Here is a 16071-nt window from a genome sequence, read left to right on the forward strand (position 1 = left end):
TGTTGCCTGAGGGAAGGTTTCTTTCGAGAGTCATGCCTTGAATTGAAATGTTTGCCCAAGTCGCTCGCATTTCAGCTAAAATGACAGCTTCATTTACTCTGACACGGTAAACGTGACAGTTGAACCGCTCACAGCACTATAATTACGACTCTGTGCATTGTGAATCTTTAAAACTTGATTGATATTTTTCAACCACCACGACGCGGAACGGCAGTTCGCCACGGCCAGTGAAAAGTAATATTTTGGGTTCTGCCGTTTCCCTACCCGAGATCTCCTTCCCTTTCTTTCCGGAATTAGAATTTTTGAAACTTTCTCTGAAAAAGGAAGGCATTGCCTGTATCTATGTATATATGTTTGTACATATTTATTACTCTATTTATTTTACTTGTACATATCTATTCTATTTATTTTGTTTTGTTAATATGTTTGGTTTTGTTCTCTGTCTCCCCCTTTTAGACTGTGAGCCCACTGTTGGGTAGGGACTGTCTCTAGATGTTGCCAACTTGGACTTCCCAAGCGCTAAGTACAGTGCTCTGCACAAAGTAAGCGCTCAATAAATACGATTGATGATGATGGTGATGATGATTGCCAGAACTCACTTGTTCTAAAGACCTTTCACTTTGTAACGAGATGTTCTCGGCTACCAGTAATTCCCCTTGTGCCTCCAGGAAGTGCGTGTTGTTGGGAGGAACAGGGTGTGGGAATCATCAGAGGTGGTGTCAGGCCTGAAATTATTTACTGTGCTCCCCTCCCACTTAAGGTCAGGCCTGTAGAAGCTTGTATTTAAGGCCCTGGGTTCCTTTCGTACTCTTGAAACGTCATTCCCTCCATCTGGGTGGTTGTCCCTTCTTCTCTACGGATGATCTACTTCCATCGACCCTGCCCGTTTTGGTTGTTTTCTGTTTTTAACGGTATTTACTAAGCGCTTACTATGTGCCGGGCAGTGTACTAAGCGCTGGGGTAGATGCAAGCTAATCATCATCATCAATCGTATTGAGCGCTTACTATGTGCAGAGCACTGTACTAAGCACTTGGGAAGTACAAATTGGCAACCTATAGAGACGGTCCCTACCCAACAGTGGGCTCACAGTCTAGAAGGGGGAGACAGAGAACAAAACCAAACATACTAACAAAATAAAATAAATAGAATAGATATGTACAAGTAAAATAAGTAAATAAATATATAGAGTAATAAATATGTACAAACGTATATACAGGTGCTGTGGGGAAGGGAAGGAGGTAAGATGGAGGGGATGGAGAGGGGGACGAGGGGGAGAGGAAGGAAGGGGCTCAGTCTGGGAAGGCCTCCTGGAGGAGGTGAGCTCTCAGCAGGGCCTTGAAGGGAGGAAGAGAGCTAGCTTGGCGGATGGGCAGAGGGAGGGCATTCCAGGCCAGGGGGATGACTAATCAGGTTGGACACTGTCTGTGTCCCACGAGGGGCTCCCAGTCTTAACTCCCATTTTACAGATGAGGTAACCGAGGCACAGAAGTAAAGCGACTGGCCCGAGGTCACAGAGCAGACAAGCGGCGGAGCCAGGGTTAGAACTCGGGTCCTTCCGACTCCTGGGCCTGTAGACCGTAAACTGTCAGAGGGCATGGATTATCGGTCATCCCTGCCCAGTTTTTTTGAACTGTGCCCAAGCAGGTGGGAGCTTTGAGATGAGGAGGAGGAGGAGGAGGAGGAAGAAGAGGGTATCATTCTCCGACTTCGGCGATTTTGGTTCACTGTGTCAGCCTCCGCAATTTGGGGTTAATCAATCAATCAATCGTATTTATTGAGCGCTTACTATGTGCAGAGCACTGTACTAAGCGCTTGGGAAGTACAAATTGGCAACATATAGAGACAGTCCCTACCCAACAGTGGGCTCACAGTCTAAAAGGGTTAACGAGCAGAAGCTAGCAAAAATGAGTCTGGCTGATGCGACCCATTGAAATGGTAGTGGGATTTCTAAAGAAAGTGGGAGCGAGCGAGAGGGAGGGAGAGTAGGAGAGAGTGGACGTGAATAAGGCCAGCGTGGCTCAGTGAAAAGAGCCCGGGCTTTGGAGTCAGAGGTTATGGGTTCGAATCCCAGCTCCGCCACTTGTCAGCTGTGTGACTTTGGGCAAGTCACTTCGCTTCTCTGGGCCTCAGTTCCCTCCTCTGTAAAATGGGGACTAAGACTGTGAGCCCCACGTGGGGCAACTGATAAGCTTGTATCTTCCCCCAGCGCTTAGAACAGTGCTTTGCACATAGTAAGCGCTTAACAAATACCATCGTTATTATTATTATTATTATTATTAAGGCCGGACAGGTTGACCATGAGGCTAGTCGCAGAAAGAACGACGAAGCCATCTCCAGACTGCCACCCCAGCTGAAGCTCCGCCTCGCCGGCCTTTCTCTCTTAGGAGCAGCGCTCAGTGTAACCTGGGTCAGATTTCTTCGTTCAATCAATCCGTGGTATTTATTGAGCACGTGCTGTGTGCAGAGCACTGCACGAAACACCTGGGAGAGCACAGTATAGCAATATAACAGAGTTGGAAGATGCATTCCCTGCCCACAACAAGCTTACAGTCTAGACAGCGCCTAACACGGAAGACGATGGACAGGTTCATTAGATCAGGACCCTCTGTGACATCCATGAGCGGGGAACTCACGCAGTGCTTTAAAGAAAGCATCCCGTGGCGGGAAAATTCTTAAGGGAGAAAAGCGATACCTTGTCTTGAAACAACAGGGCGGATTTTTTCTCCGTTTGCACACCTGTCAGTTCATCCCTGAGACCATTTTCTCGGTCAAAGTACTGGCCTTCCCACGTGGCGGTGATAAACTGTTCCCCGCAAGCCTCAATATTTGAGGGTCCCCAGGGGAACGAACTGGAGAGTTTGTGCATCGTTAAAGACAGGCAATATCAATCAATCAATCATATTTATGGAGCACTTACTAAGTGCAGAGTGCTGTACCAAGAGCTTGGGAGAGCCCAATACAACAATTAGCAGACAAGTTTCCTGCCCATAATGAGCTCACAGCCTCGAGAGGGAAATATGACAGTGAAATAGGAAATATTTATTTTGTTAATGATGTGCATATTCATTCATTCATTCATTCAGTCGTATTCATTGAGTGCTTACTGTGTGCAGAGCACTGTACTAAGCGCTTGGGAAGTCCAAGTTGGCAACATATAGAGACGATCCCTACCCTACAGCGGGCTCACAGTCTAGAAGGGGGAGACAGACAACAAAACAAAACATATTAACAAAATAAAATAAATAGAGTAAATATGTACAAATAAAATAAATAAATAAATAGAGTAATATAGCTTTAATTCTATTTGTTCTGATGATTTTGGCACCTGTCTACATGTTCTGTTTTGTCGTCTGTCTCCCCCTTCTAGACTGTGAGCCCGTTGTTGGGTAGGGACCGTCTCTATAGGCTGCTGACTTGTACTTCCCAAGCGCTTAGTACAGTGCTCTGCTCACAGTAAGCGCTCAATAAATACGACTGAATGAATGAAATACTGGGTGAGGTTGGGGACGGTGTAAGGGCCTGGAGAAGAAATCACCCATTGAAGCTTTACCGTGGCAGACTCAAAACAAACAAAATGAAGCCTTCTTTCACCAGTGGAGCACTGACCAGTCAGTCATATTTATTGAGCATTTATTGTGTGCAGAGCACTGTACTAAGCACTTGGGAGAGTATAATATAAAAGACACATTCCTGTCCACAACGGGCGTACAGGTTAGAGGGGAGGACAGACATTAATGTGAACAAATAAGTTCCGGATTATGTCCATTAGTGCTGTGGGGCTAAGGGAGGAATAAATAAAGGGAACAAGTGCAAGGGTGACAAATGAGTGGGAAAAGAGGAAAGGAGGGCTTAGGGAAGCCCTCTTGGAGGAGATGGACCTTCAGTAATCAATCAATCAATCAATCGTATTTATTGAGCGCTTACTGTGTGCAGAGCACTGTACTAAGCACTTGGGAAGCACAAATTGGCAACATATAGCATAAGGTTTTGAAGGTGGGGAGAGTCATTCCAGTCCAGAGGCAGGACTTGGGTGAGAGGTCGGCGGCGAAAAGGATTTAGAGCGATAGCAGCAGCTGGTTTCCAGCTGGTTTCCAGACTTGCGGTCAGCGGTGAATTGGGAGAGGGGATGATGATGTGAGCCCACTGTTGGGTAGGGACTGTTTCTATATGTTGCCAATTTGTACTTCCCAAGCGCTTAGTACAGTGCTCTGCACATAGTAAGCGCTCAATAAATACGATTGATGATGATGATGATGGCCTGTCTTCGTCCGCGTGGTTGTTGGTTGAGGACAGCCATTACACCGTTCCCCCAAGGGGCCTGCTTATTTATTTATTTTACTTTTACATATCTATTCTATTTATTTTATTTTGTTAGTATGTTTGGTTTTGTTCTCTGTCTCCCCCTTTTAGATTGTGAGCCCACTGTTGGGTAGGGACTGTCTCTATATGTTGCCAACTTGGACTTCCCAAGCGCTTACTACAGTGCTCTGCACACAGTAAGCGCTCAATAAATAGGATTGATTGATTGATTGATTGGTCAGAGACAGGGTCTCAGGGTGGCACTACTCATTGTGATGGGAGCCGGTTCGATCCAGCCAGTGTCTGGACAGGGCTCGTCCAAGCATCACCTGCGACCTGCCTCTATGTGTTGCCAACTTGTACTTCCCAAGCGCTTAGTACAGTGCTCTGCACACAGTAAGCGCTCAATAAATACGATTGATTGATTGGTCAGAGACGGGCTCTCAGGGTGGCACTACTCATTGTGGTGGGAGCCGGTTCGATCCAGCCAGTCTGGATAGGGCTCATCCAAGCATCACCTGCGACCCGTCTCTATATGTTGCCAACTTGTACTTCCCAAGCGCTCAGTACAGTGCTCTGCACACAGTAAGCGCTCAATAAATACGATTGATTGATTGATTGGTCGGAGACGGGGTCTCAGGGTGGCACTACTCATTGTGGTGGGAGCCGATTCGATCCAGCCAGTCTGGATAGGGCTCATCCAAGCATCACCTGCGACCCGTCTCTATATGTTGCCAACTTGTACTTCCCAAGCGCTCAGTACAGTGCTCTGCACACAGTAAGCGCTCAATAAATACAATTGATTGATTGATTGATTGATTGACCAAAGCCTCGGGCTCTGGCTCTTTGGGACCCGCTCCAGCCAAGAAACCTAAGGATGGAATCCGTGCGCCTCAGAGAAGGACGCGGGCTTTTCCATCCCATAAAGCTTGTGGAGATGGATCAGACAGAAGTCGTAGAGCAGGATTCCGCTTAATTGGTGACCCAATAATTCCCTGGCCCACGTCATCCCCCTGGCCCGGAATGCCCTCCCTCCGCTCCGCACCTCCGCCAAGCTCGCTCTCTTCCTCCCTTCAAGGCCCTACTGAGAGCTCACCTCCTCCAGGAGGGCTTCCCAGACTGAGCCCCTTCCTTCCTCTCCCCCTCGTCCCCCTTTCCATCCCCCCATCTTAACTCCTTCCCTTCCCCACAGCACCTGTATATATGTATATATGTTTGTACATATTCATTACTCTATCTATCTATTTATTTATTTATTTTACTTGTACATATCTATTCTATTTATTTTATTTTGTTGGTATGTTTGGTTTAGTTCTCTGTCTCCCCCTTTTAGACTGTGAGCCACTGGTGGGTAGGGACTGTCTCTATATGTTGCCAATTTGTACTTCCCAAGCGCTTAGTACAGTGCTCTGCACATAGTAAGCACTTAATAAATACAATTGGTGATGATGATGATGACCCTGTATAAAACACCGTTGTGCTCCCATATGTGACCCACTCTCTTCTGGTGAGGTGATGGTTGTTTATCCTAAAAGCCCCATTTCTACAGTTGGGATTTTGAAAACCCACACAGAATGGATTTTTTTTTTTTACAGGATAGAGATATTTGTAGATACAGACCCGTGAGTGTATAAATACATAGCCTTAGTTTACTGCGTGAAGGAGAAAGCTCGGGACCGATTCTGCCGGAGCCCGCTTCACCCTTCATAAGCCATTTTGGAGCAGTGTGGCTCAGTGGAAAGAGCGCGGGCTTTGGAGTCAGAGGTCATGGGTTCAAATCCCGGCTCCGCCACTTGTCAGCTGTGTGACTTTGGGCAAGTCACTTCCTTCTCTGGGCCTCAGTTTCCTCATCTGGAAAATGGGGATTAATGTGAGCCCCCAGAGGGACAGCTTGAGCACCTTGTAACCTCCCTAGTGCTTAGAACAGTGCTTGGCACATAGTAAGCACTTAATAAATGCCATTATAATTATTTTTATTATTATTATTTTGGATACCATGTGGCCTTTTGGGAGGAAAAGTCAGAAAAATGGAGCTTCCTTTGCCCTCGCTCTCCGAGTTGGCCGTGTGGCCTGGCCTGGACATCTTCCCCGTCTAATAATAATTGTGGGGGTTTTGAAGTGCTTATTTTGTGCCAAGCGCTGTACTAAGCGCTGGGATAATTACAAGATCATCAGGTCCCACGTGGGGTTCACAATCTAAATAGGAGGGCGAACAGGTATCGAATCCCCGTGTTGCAGATGAGGGAATCAATCAATCAATCAATCATATTTATTGAGCACTTACTGTGTGCAGAGCAGTGTACTAAGCGCTTGGGAAGTCCAAGTTGGCAACATCTAGAGACAGTCCCTACCCAACAGTGGGCTCACAGTCTAGAAGGGGGAGACAGACAACAAAACAAAGCATATTAACAAAATAAAATAAATAGAATAGATATGTACAAGTAAAATAAATAAATAGAAGTTAAGCGACTTGCCCAAGTTCACCCAGTTGCTAAGTGGCAGAACTGGGATGAGAAGCAGCGTGGCTCAGTGGAAAGAGCCCGGGCTTGGGAGTCAGAGGTCATGGGTTCAAATCCTGGCCCTGCCACTTGTCAGCTGTGTGACTTTGGGCAAGTCACTTCACTTGTCTGTGCCTCAGTTCCCTCATCTGTTAAATGGGGATTAAGATTGTGAGTCCCCTGTGGGACAGCCTGATCACCTTGTAACCTCCCCAGTGCTTAGAACAGTGCTTTGCACATAGTAAGCGCTTAATAAATGCCATCATTATTTTTATTATGAGAACCCAAGTCGTCTGACTCCCAGTCCCATGCTTTCTCCACTAGGCCATGTTGCTTTCCATAATAATCATTTGTTAAGCGCTCACTGGGTGTCAGCCATCCTCCCCCTTTCCTTTTTCTTTTTTTTTTATGGTATTTGTTAAGCGTTTACTGGCAGATACTGTTCTAAAAGCGCTGGGGTGGATACAAGTTAATTAGGTTTCACACAGTCCCTGTCCCACATGGAGCTAGCAGTGTGAATAGGAGGGAGAAGAAGAGTGGCTCAGTGGAAACAGTGCGGGCTTGGGAGTCAGAGGTCGTGGGTTCGAATCCTGACCCCGCCACTTGTTAGCTGTGTGACCTTGGGCAAGCCACTTAACTTCTCTGTGCCTCAGTTACCTCATCTGTAAAATGGGGATTAAGACTGTGAGCCCCAGGTGGGGCAACCTGATCACCTTGTATCACCCCAGTGCTTAGAACAGTCCTTCGCACATAGTAAGCGCTTAACAAATGCCATCATTATCCTAGACTGAGCCCCCTCCTTCCTCTTCCCCCTACCTCCTTCCCCTCCCCACAGCACCTGTATATGTGTTTGTACAGATTTATTACTCTATTTATTTTCCTTGGACATATTTACTATTCTATTTATCCTGTTAATGATCATCAATCGTATTTATTGAGCGCTTACTATGTGCAGAGCACTGTACTAAGCGCTTGGGAAGTACAAATGATGTGCATCTAGCTTTACTTCGATTTATTCTGATGTCTTGACACCTGCCCACATGTTTTGTTTCGTTGTCTGTCTCCCCCTTCTAGACTGTGAGCCCGTTGTTGGGTAGGGACCGTCTCTATATGTTGCCAACTTGGACTTCCCAAGCGCCTAGTGCAGTGCTGTGCACCCAGTAAGCGCTCAATAAATACAATTGAATGAATGAATGAATGAAAGAGAACTGGGGCACAGAGAAGTGAAGCGACCTACCCGAGGTCACACAGCAAGCGGATGGCAGAGGCTGGATTAGAACCCAGTTCCTCTGACTCTCGAGCCTGTGGTCCTTCCGCTAGGCCCCGCGGCTTCTCGTGCTGCATGGCGTTCAACTCTTCCCAGCTTTGTTGTACCCCGTGAAGCCCGGGACCTAGTGATACTGTGATACTTTTAGACTGTGAGCCCACTGTTGGGTAGGGACTGTCTCTATGTGATGCCAATTTGTACTTCCCAAGCGCTTAGTACAGTGCTCTGCACATAGTAAGCGCTCAATAAATACGATTGATTGATTGATTGATTGATACCTTCAAGGAATAGGCAGAGGGGCCAGCTCTTGATCAAAAATGGATCTGGGGACCTGGGGCTAGCCGCAGGTACATCTTTGGTAGCCAAGGACCAGCACATCCCTCTGTATTCTGCATGCCCAGCTCCGGGGGCAAGCACTGTATAAATACAGAGATGGCAAATAAATAAATAAAGCCAATTTGTACTTCCCAAGCGCTTAGTACAGTGCTCTGCACATAGTAAGCGCTCAATAAATACGATTGATTGATTGATTGATTGATTGATTGACAAAGTGATGGACATAGAGCAAGATATCCAGATCCTGGAAGATTTACAGGATGAATCCGACTTTAAACGCAAAACCTCGCAGAACCGAGGTAAGGAGAAGCAGCGCGGCTCCGTGGCAAGAGCCCGGGCTTTGGAGACAGGGGTCATGGGTTCAAATGCCGGCTCCACCAACTGTCAGCTGCGTGACTTTGGGCAAGTCACCTCACTTCTCTGTGCCTCAGTTCCCTCATCTGTAAAATAGGGATTAAAACTGTGAGCCCCCCCGTGGGACAACCTGATCACCTTGTAACCTCCCCAGCGCTTAGAACAGTGCTTTGCACATAGTAAGCGCTTAACAAATGCCATTACTATGATTATTAAGGGAGAGATCCCATCCCAAGAGGCCAGGAGGACCCCGGGGGTGGGACGATGAGTGCCGTAGTTGGAAGGGACAGGAAGCGGAGCTGACGGAGAGTGCTCAGTACAGCGCTGTGCCCCCCAGAAGGCACCTGAGAAGCGGCACAGCCTAATGGATAGAGCCCAGGCCTGGGAATCAGAAGGTCATAGGTTCTAATCCCGGCTCTGCCACTTGTCTGCTGTGTGACCTTGGGCGAGTCACTTCATTTCTGTGGGCCTCAGTTACCTCATCTGTAATACAGGGATTAAGACTGTGAGCCCAGTGTGGGACAGGGACTGTGTTCAACCCGCTTCTCCCCCTTCTAGACTGTGAGCCCACTGTTGGGTAGCGACCGTCTCTATATGTTGCCAACTTGGACTTCCCAAGCGCTTAGTACAGTGCTCTGCACACAGTAAGCGCTCAATAAATACGATTGATTTATAAATTTATCCCCTATATAAACCATCACCGCCCCCCCCCAACCAAAAAACAAAAACCCGTTTGAGTTTGTCAGATTTTGTTGTTTTTCTTCAAAACGGCATTTTGTCCAGATTTATTACTCTATTTTACTTGTGCATATTTGCTATTCTATTAATTTTGTTAATGCTGTGCGTTTAGCTTTAATTCTATTTATTCTGGTGGTATGGACACCTGTCCACATGTTTTGTTTTGTTGTCTGTCTCCCCCTTCTAAACGGTGAGCCCGTTGTTGGGTAGGGACCGTCTCTATATGTTGCCGACTTGTACTTTCCAAGCGCTTAGTACAGTGCTCTGCACGCAGTAAGCGCTCAGTAAATACGATTGAATGAATGAATGAATGAATTTAATTTACCCTTGCAGTGTGAAATCTATGGTTTTCAAACACAGAGGCTTTACATTGTTTTATGGAGAAGTCAGAATACATCCTTCTGGCAGTAACAGAAGATATATCTTATTTTCCCACAGTAGGACTTCATAAACATGCAGAGATGTGGTCCAGTCAGAGAAAACCTTTGTTATATAGTAGAAGTTGAGATTATTACTGCATTAAAGTCAAACTGCCTAAAGACGTGGGATTTCTACCAATGCTATCAGAAGCGAAATAGAAGTTGCTTTCTCAATGGGTCCTTCTCTTTTTTTCTTTTTCTTTGTTTTCCTCATAGGGATTCATGATTAGGTCAAGACCCGAGTTATGGGCTAGTGACAGGATCTCATTCACCCCCAGTTCTGAGTTAATAAGAAACCAGAAAATTTCTATCTTGGGAAAAAATGACATGGACTTTTTCCTTACTATTAGGCTGCATGGCCATGGGCCTTGGGTGCTTGTGCACTAAATAATAATAATAATAATAATTATAATGGCATTTATTAAGCGCTTACTATGTGCAAAGCACTGTTCCAAGCACTGGGGAGGTTACAAGGTGATCAGATTGTCCCACGGGGGGCTCACAGACTTCATCCCCACTTTACAGATGAGGTAACTGAGGCCCAGAGAAGTGAAGTGACTTGCCCAAAGTCACACAGCTGACCAGTGGCGGAGCTGGGATTTGAACCCATGACCTCTGACTCCAAAGCCCGGGCTCTTTCCACTGACCCACGCTGCTTCTGAATCCTCGTAGCCCACTAAGAACCAAATATAAACCCACAAGAAGTAAACCAGATGGGAAAATCCAGAAATGAAAATGGAATCTAGGCTTTCCACATTGCTTCGTCAGAGTTCCTGTCACCGTTCATCATGTTTTGTTTTAAACTGGGATCATGGAATAATTCTGTGGTAAACATGGATCGTGAGAGGCTGTTTCATCTGTGCTTCTCAAGATGGGGCTCCAGGAGGGTCTGGGTGGGATGGGGGTGGAAGGGGGTGGGGGGCAGTGTGTCCGCTCCGGCCTGGGCCCCTCACGGGACTGTCTGCTTCAGATGCACAGCTCCTCCAAGAGGCCTTCCACTTTTTCATTCAATCGTATTTATTGAACACTTATTGTATTTATTGAACACACACTGCTGCTAGTCTCCTCACCGGGCCTCGTTCTTACCTGTCCTGCCATCGACCCCCGGCCCACGTCCTCCCCCCTGGCCCGGAATGCCCTCCCTCCCCACATCCGCCAAGCTAGCTCTCTTCCTCCCTTCAAGGCCCTGCTGAGAGCTCACCTCCTCCAGGAGGCCTTCCCAGATTGAGCCCCTTCCTTCCTCTCCCCCTCGTCCCCCTCTCCATCCCCCTCATCTTACCTCCTTCCCTTCCCCACAGCACCTGTATATATGGATATATGTTTGTACATATTTATTACTCTATTTATTTATTTTGCTTGTACATATCCATTTTATTTATTTTGTTTGTTTGGTTTTGTTCTCTGTCTCCCCCTATTAGACTGTGAGCCCACTGTTGGGTAGGGACTGTCTCTATATGTTGCCAACTTGTACTTCCCAAGCACTTAGTACAGTGCTCTGCACACAGTAAGCGCTCAATAAATATGATTGATTGATTGATTATTGTGTGCAGAGCACTGTACTAAGTGCTTGGGAGAGTACAATACAACAATAAACAGACACATTCCCTGCCCACAGTGAGCTTACAGTTTAGACCGACTCCTTTCCTCTTCTCCCACTTCCTTCTGCGCCGCCCTGACTTGCTCCCCGAAGCACTTAGTACAGTGCTCTGCGCACACTGAGCACTCAATAAATAGGATTGAATGAATGGATGAATTCATCCCTCCCCTCCCCAATCAATCAATCAATCATATTTATTGAGCACTTACTGTGTGCAGAGCACTGTACTAAGCGCTTAGACCCACAGTGCTTAGGTCCTTATCTGTCATTTATTTATATTAATGTCTGTCTCTCCCTCTAGACTGTAAGCTTGTTGTGGGCAGGGAATGTGTCCGTGTATTGTTATATTGTACTCCCACAAGTGCTTAGTACAGTGCTCTGCATGCAGTAAGTGTTCAGTAAATACAATTGAATGAATGGATTAATTGAATGAATGAATGAATGAATGAATGAATGAATCATCATCATCAATCGTATTTATTGAGCGCTTACTGTGTGCAGAGCACTGTACTAAGCGCTTGGGAAGTACAAGTTGGCAACAGGCGACCCTTAGATCCCCAGAGGAGCCACATCCTAAAAGCCCTTAACATGGGTTTATCTCCTTCTTATCAATTAATTGTATTTATTGAGCACTCACTCTGTGCAGAGCAATGTACTAAGCACTTGGGAGAGTAAAATAGAACAGAATCAGCAGTATGTCCTCTGCATTCTCCCCATCCTTCTTTCCGAATGTTTAGCCTTTGGCGAGGGTGGGCTTTTGGCTGCCCTCTCCCCGGTGATATCTGTGGATTGCCCGGGAATAGATGCCGGCAGTGTTGGTTGTCTCAGGAAAGCGTCCAGCCAAACCAGATGGTCCTAATGACTGGAATCTCAGCCAGCGAAGCAGCGGGCCGGGGGGAAAGTGGCCATTTAGCCGACCCAATTGGAAAGCTCCGGGATAACCCTTTAATGGTTTCTGCGGGCAACCGTTTTCCTTTCGACTGTGTGTTCTCAGGCTTACCGAGTTCGAAGACACTCCCACCAGCCAGCTGACCATCGATGAGTTTATGAAAATTGATTTGGAAGGGGAGTGCGATCCCCCTTCCTTTACGGCGGGACAACGAAAGTTAAAGATTAAACAGGTAACTTCTTTGGCGGGGATTTGAGGGGCTTTTTGCCAAGGAAGAAGAAGGCCATCTGTTCTTTCGTCGTTCAGGTAAATTAGGTTAATGGCACCAGGTGATGAGCACTCCAGCCTCCATCTGTATTCAAATGCACCGGGAAAATTGATGGGATGAGAGGAGACCCGGTGGACAATTGGGAATGTCCTTCCAGGGGACAACTGTGATGGCCAAACTGACAGTGAGAGAATCACAGTCGTATTTACTGAGAGCTTATCGTAAGCAGAGTGCTTGGGAGAATACAGCAGAGTAGTTGGTAGACACATTCCCTGCCCAGTCTTTTAAAATTCTCTGGTTTCTAAATCATCACAGTTTTGAGAACGGTTTTTAGAGCTTAACGCTGTAGGGGAAAAAAACACTTATTTCAAAAATATTCAGATGACAGTCTGTTTGCCCAAGGAAGCAGCAGTGTCTGCAGCCTCCTCCCTATTTCCCAAGTTCTCAGAAACCGCCACCACCCAGGGGCAAAGCTTTCAGGCCAAAATTTCAGGAAGGATCACGGAGTTTCACTTCATGGTCTTCAGGGAAACCCACCCTCCCCGGCAGTGAACGAGGGGACGGTTCCACTGACACTAGGACCTTGTCATCATCATCATCAATCGTATTTATTGAGCGCTTACTATGTGCAGAGCACTGTACTAAGCGCTTGGGAAGTACAAGTTGGCAACACATAGAGACAGTCCCTACCCAACAGTGGGCTCACAGTCTAAAAGGGGGAGACAGAGAACAAAACCAAACATACCAACAAAATAAAATAAATAGGATAGATATGTACAAGTAAAATAAATAAATAAATAGAGTAATAAATATGTACAACCATATATACATATATACAGGTGCTGTGGGGAAGGGAAGGAGGTAAGATGGGGGGATGGAGAGGGGGACGAGGGGGAGAGGAAGGAAGGGGCTCAGTCTGGGAAGGCCTCCTGGAGGAGGTGAGCTCTCAGCAGGGCCTTGAAGGGAGGAAGAGAGCCAGCTTGGCGGATGGGCAGAGGGAGGGCATTCCAGGCCTGTCTACAGACGGCCCAGTATAGCTGGGAGAGGGCTTCGGGAGAGCCAGCCCCCTCTAGACTGGAAGCTCCTTGTAGGCAGGGAACATGTCTGTCTCCCAAGCGCTTAGTCCAGCGCTCTGTACGTGGAAGTGTTCAATAAATACAACTGACTGACTCGCGAAGAGACGTGCAGGGCGGGGAAAGCCAAACTCTTGGAGCTCTGTGATTCTTAGCACTTAGTACAGTGCTCTGCACACAGTAAGCGCTCAGTAAATACGATTGATTGATGATTGATTCTTTTAAAACTTCCCGGATACCTTCCTCTGCTCCCTCCTACCTCCCTCTCCCCCTCTCACCCCCCGCCTCCCCATCACTTGGCACAGGTCTGTGGCCCCGGGCCTGAAAGAAGAATAAAACTAAAAAAAGCCAGGGTTGCAACTGTTCTGGAGCCCTTATCTAAACACCTGGACCTCCACGCCCATTTTTAGTGGTATTTGTTAACCGTGAGAAGCAGTGTGGCTTAGTGGAAAGAGCCCGGGCTTGGGAGTTAGAGGTCGTGGGTTCTAATCCCAGCTCTGCCACTTGTCAGCTGTGTGACTTCGGGCAAGGCACTTCACTTCTCTGTGCCTCAGTTACCTCATCTGTAAAATGGGGATTGAGACTGTGAGCCCCACCTGGGACAATCTGATAACCTTGTATCGCCCCCAGCGCTTAGAACAATGCTCGGCACATAGTAAGCGCTTAACATTCATTCATTCAGTAGTATTTATTGAGTGCTTATTGTGTGCAGAGCACTGTACTGAGCACTTGAGAAGTACAAGTCGGCAACATAAAGAGACGGTCCCTACCCAACAAGGGGCTGATATCATTATTATTAATATTATTAATATTATTATCATTATGATACAAGCTAATCAGGTTGGGCACAGTCCATGTCCCACATGAAGCTCACAGTCTTAATTGCCTTTTTTCAGATGATGTAACCGAGGACTGGAGAAGTAAGGTGACTCGCTCAAGGTTACACAGCAGACAAATGGCAGAGCCGGGATTCGAACCCAGGTTCCCCAGACTCCCAAGCCTGTGCTCTATCCATTAGGCCACGCTGCCTCTCAAAGACCCTTTGGGACTTAGGGACCAACTGGCTCTTGCCTCAGTAAACAAGGTCGATGCAGGCAAGGCTGAGCCAAACCAAAATGCCCGGGAATTATCATCAGCCCCGAAACGGAGGCAGCAACTTTTTATTTCAAATGTGTCCCCTTCGTCTTCTGTTTCAGCTCGAGCAGGCCCTGTCAAAAAAACTCGAGGACGTCGAGGACGTCGAAGGTAGTAGCCCCTCCCTATGAGATCCATCGTTTGTGTCTCGGCTGGGGACGGACGTCCGCTTGAGACGTGTTTTTGCTGTTTCCTTTCGGAAAGGTGAAATTTCGAGCTACCAGGACGAGATCGAGATCGAATTAGAGAACAGCAGGCCGAAGGTGAAGGGAGCCCTTGCCAATTACACCAAAGACAGTAAGTCTGTCCGTACTTTTGGGGCAAGAACTGGGGCCTGGTCCAAAATGATGGTCAGTTAGCTGGAGTATCTGTAGAACGATTTAAATTGTGCCGCGGGTTAAGTGAGCTTCTAAAACTTATCAAAGGAAAAATCTGTCTTCCTCGGAAGTTCTTTCGTAATCCTAGCACATGCATGGGCCAAGTTGCAGCGACTGGAGTTGCCGGAAAACTCAGAAGTAGGTTGCGGATGGGTAAGCAGGATTTGGCGATTAGTCAGGATCAAGTTGAGGACGCTAGTCATCAGCATTAGTCAAATTGATGTCAACCGGTGATTAGCATTCCTTGTTCCTGGGCCTTAATGGAAGTCCCCGTGAGTCTGGAGAAAGGTCCTATAAAGTAGCACCAGTTCTGCCGTTCCCCAGGCTAGCCCCCGAAAAGAAAAGCTTAGTCGGCTGACGTCCCGCTCAGAGAGAGAAGGCGAGGGCCGAGAGGGGAGAAATATCATCCAAATGGCATGATTTCGCCAAGAGACCGGCGAAATCACTTGGCCTTTGAATTTTTTTTTAATGGCATTTATTACTCCATTACATATTTATTACATATTTCTTACTCTATTTATTTATTTATTTTACCTGTACATATCTATTCTATCTGTTCTATCCAGTCCCACCTGGGGCTCACAGTCTTAATCCCCGTTTTTACAGATGAAGTAACTGAGGCACAGAGAAGTTAAGTGACTTGCCCAAGGCCACACAGCCGACAAATGGCGGAGCGGGGATTAGAACTCGTGACCTTCTGACTTCCAGGTCTGTGCTCTAGCCACTAATAATAATAATAATGGCATTTATTAAGCGCTTACTATGTGCAAAGCACTGTTCTAAGCGCTTGGGAGGTTACAAGGAGATCAGGTTGTCCCATG

At 46.9% G+C, this 16071-nt stretch overlaps 1 protein-coding gene across 2 annotated transcripts in view; it reads left to right on the plus strand.

The window, feature by feature from the left end:
- BRF1 (BRF1 RNA polymerase III transcription initiation factor subunit) overlaps positions 1-16071 on the plus strand; it is a 211352-nt gene that overhangs the window by 113571 nt on the left and 81710 nt on the right. For both annotated transcript variants that reach the window (XR_005455932.1, XM_038765692.1), the window contains exons 8-10: positions 12504-12630; positions 14936-14984; positions 15078-15170. Coding sequence is in view for 1 of the 2 variants with exons in the window: in XM_038765692.1 (XP_038621620.1) it covers positions 12504-12630; positions 14936-14984; positions 15078-15170 (269 nt within the window). In the remaining variant the exon portion in view is untranslated. The remainder of the gene's footprint in view (positions 1-12503; positions 12631-14935; positions 14985-15077; positions 15171-16071) is intronic.

Source organism: Tachyglossus aculeatus, chromosome 23, assembly GCF_015852505.1.
Source record: "Tachyglossus aculeatus isolate mTacAcu1 chromosome 23, mTacAcu1.pri, whole genome shotgun sequence".
NCBI classification, from domain to species: domain Eukaryota; kingdom Metazoa; phylum Chordata; class Mammalia; order Monotremata; family Tachyglossidae; genus Tachyglossus; species Tachyglossus aculeatus.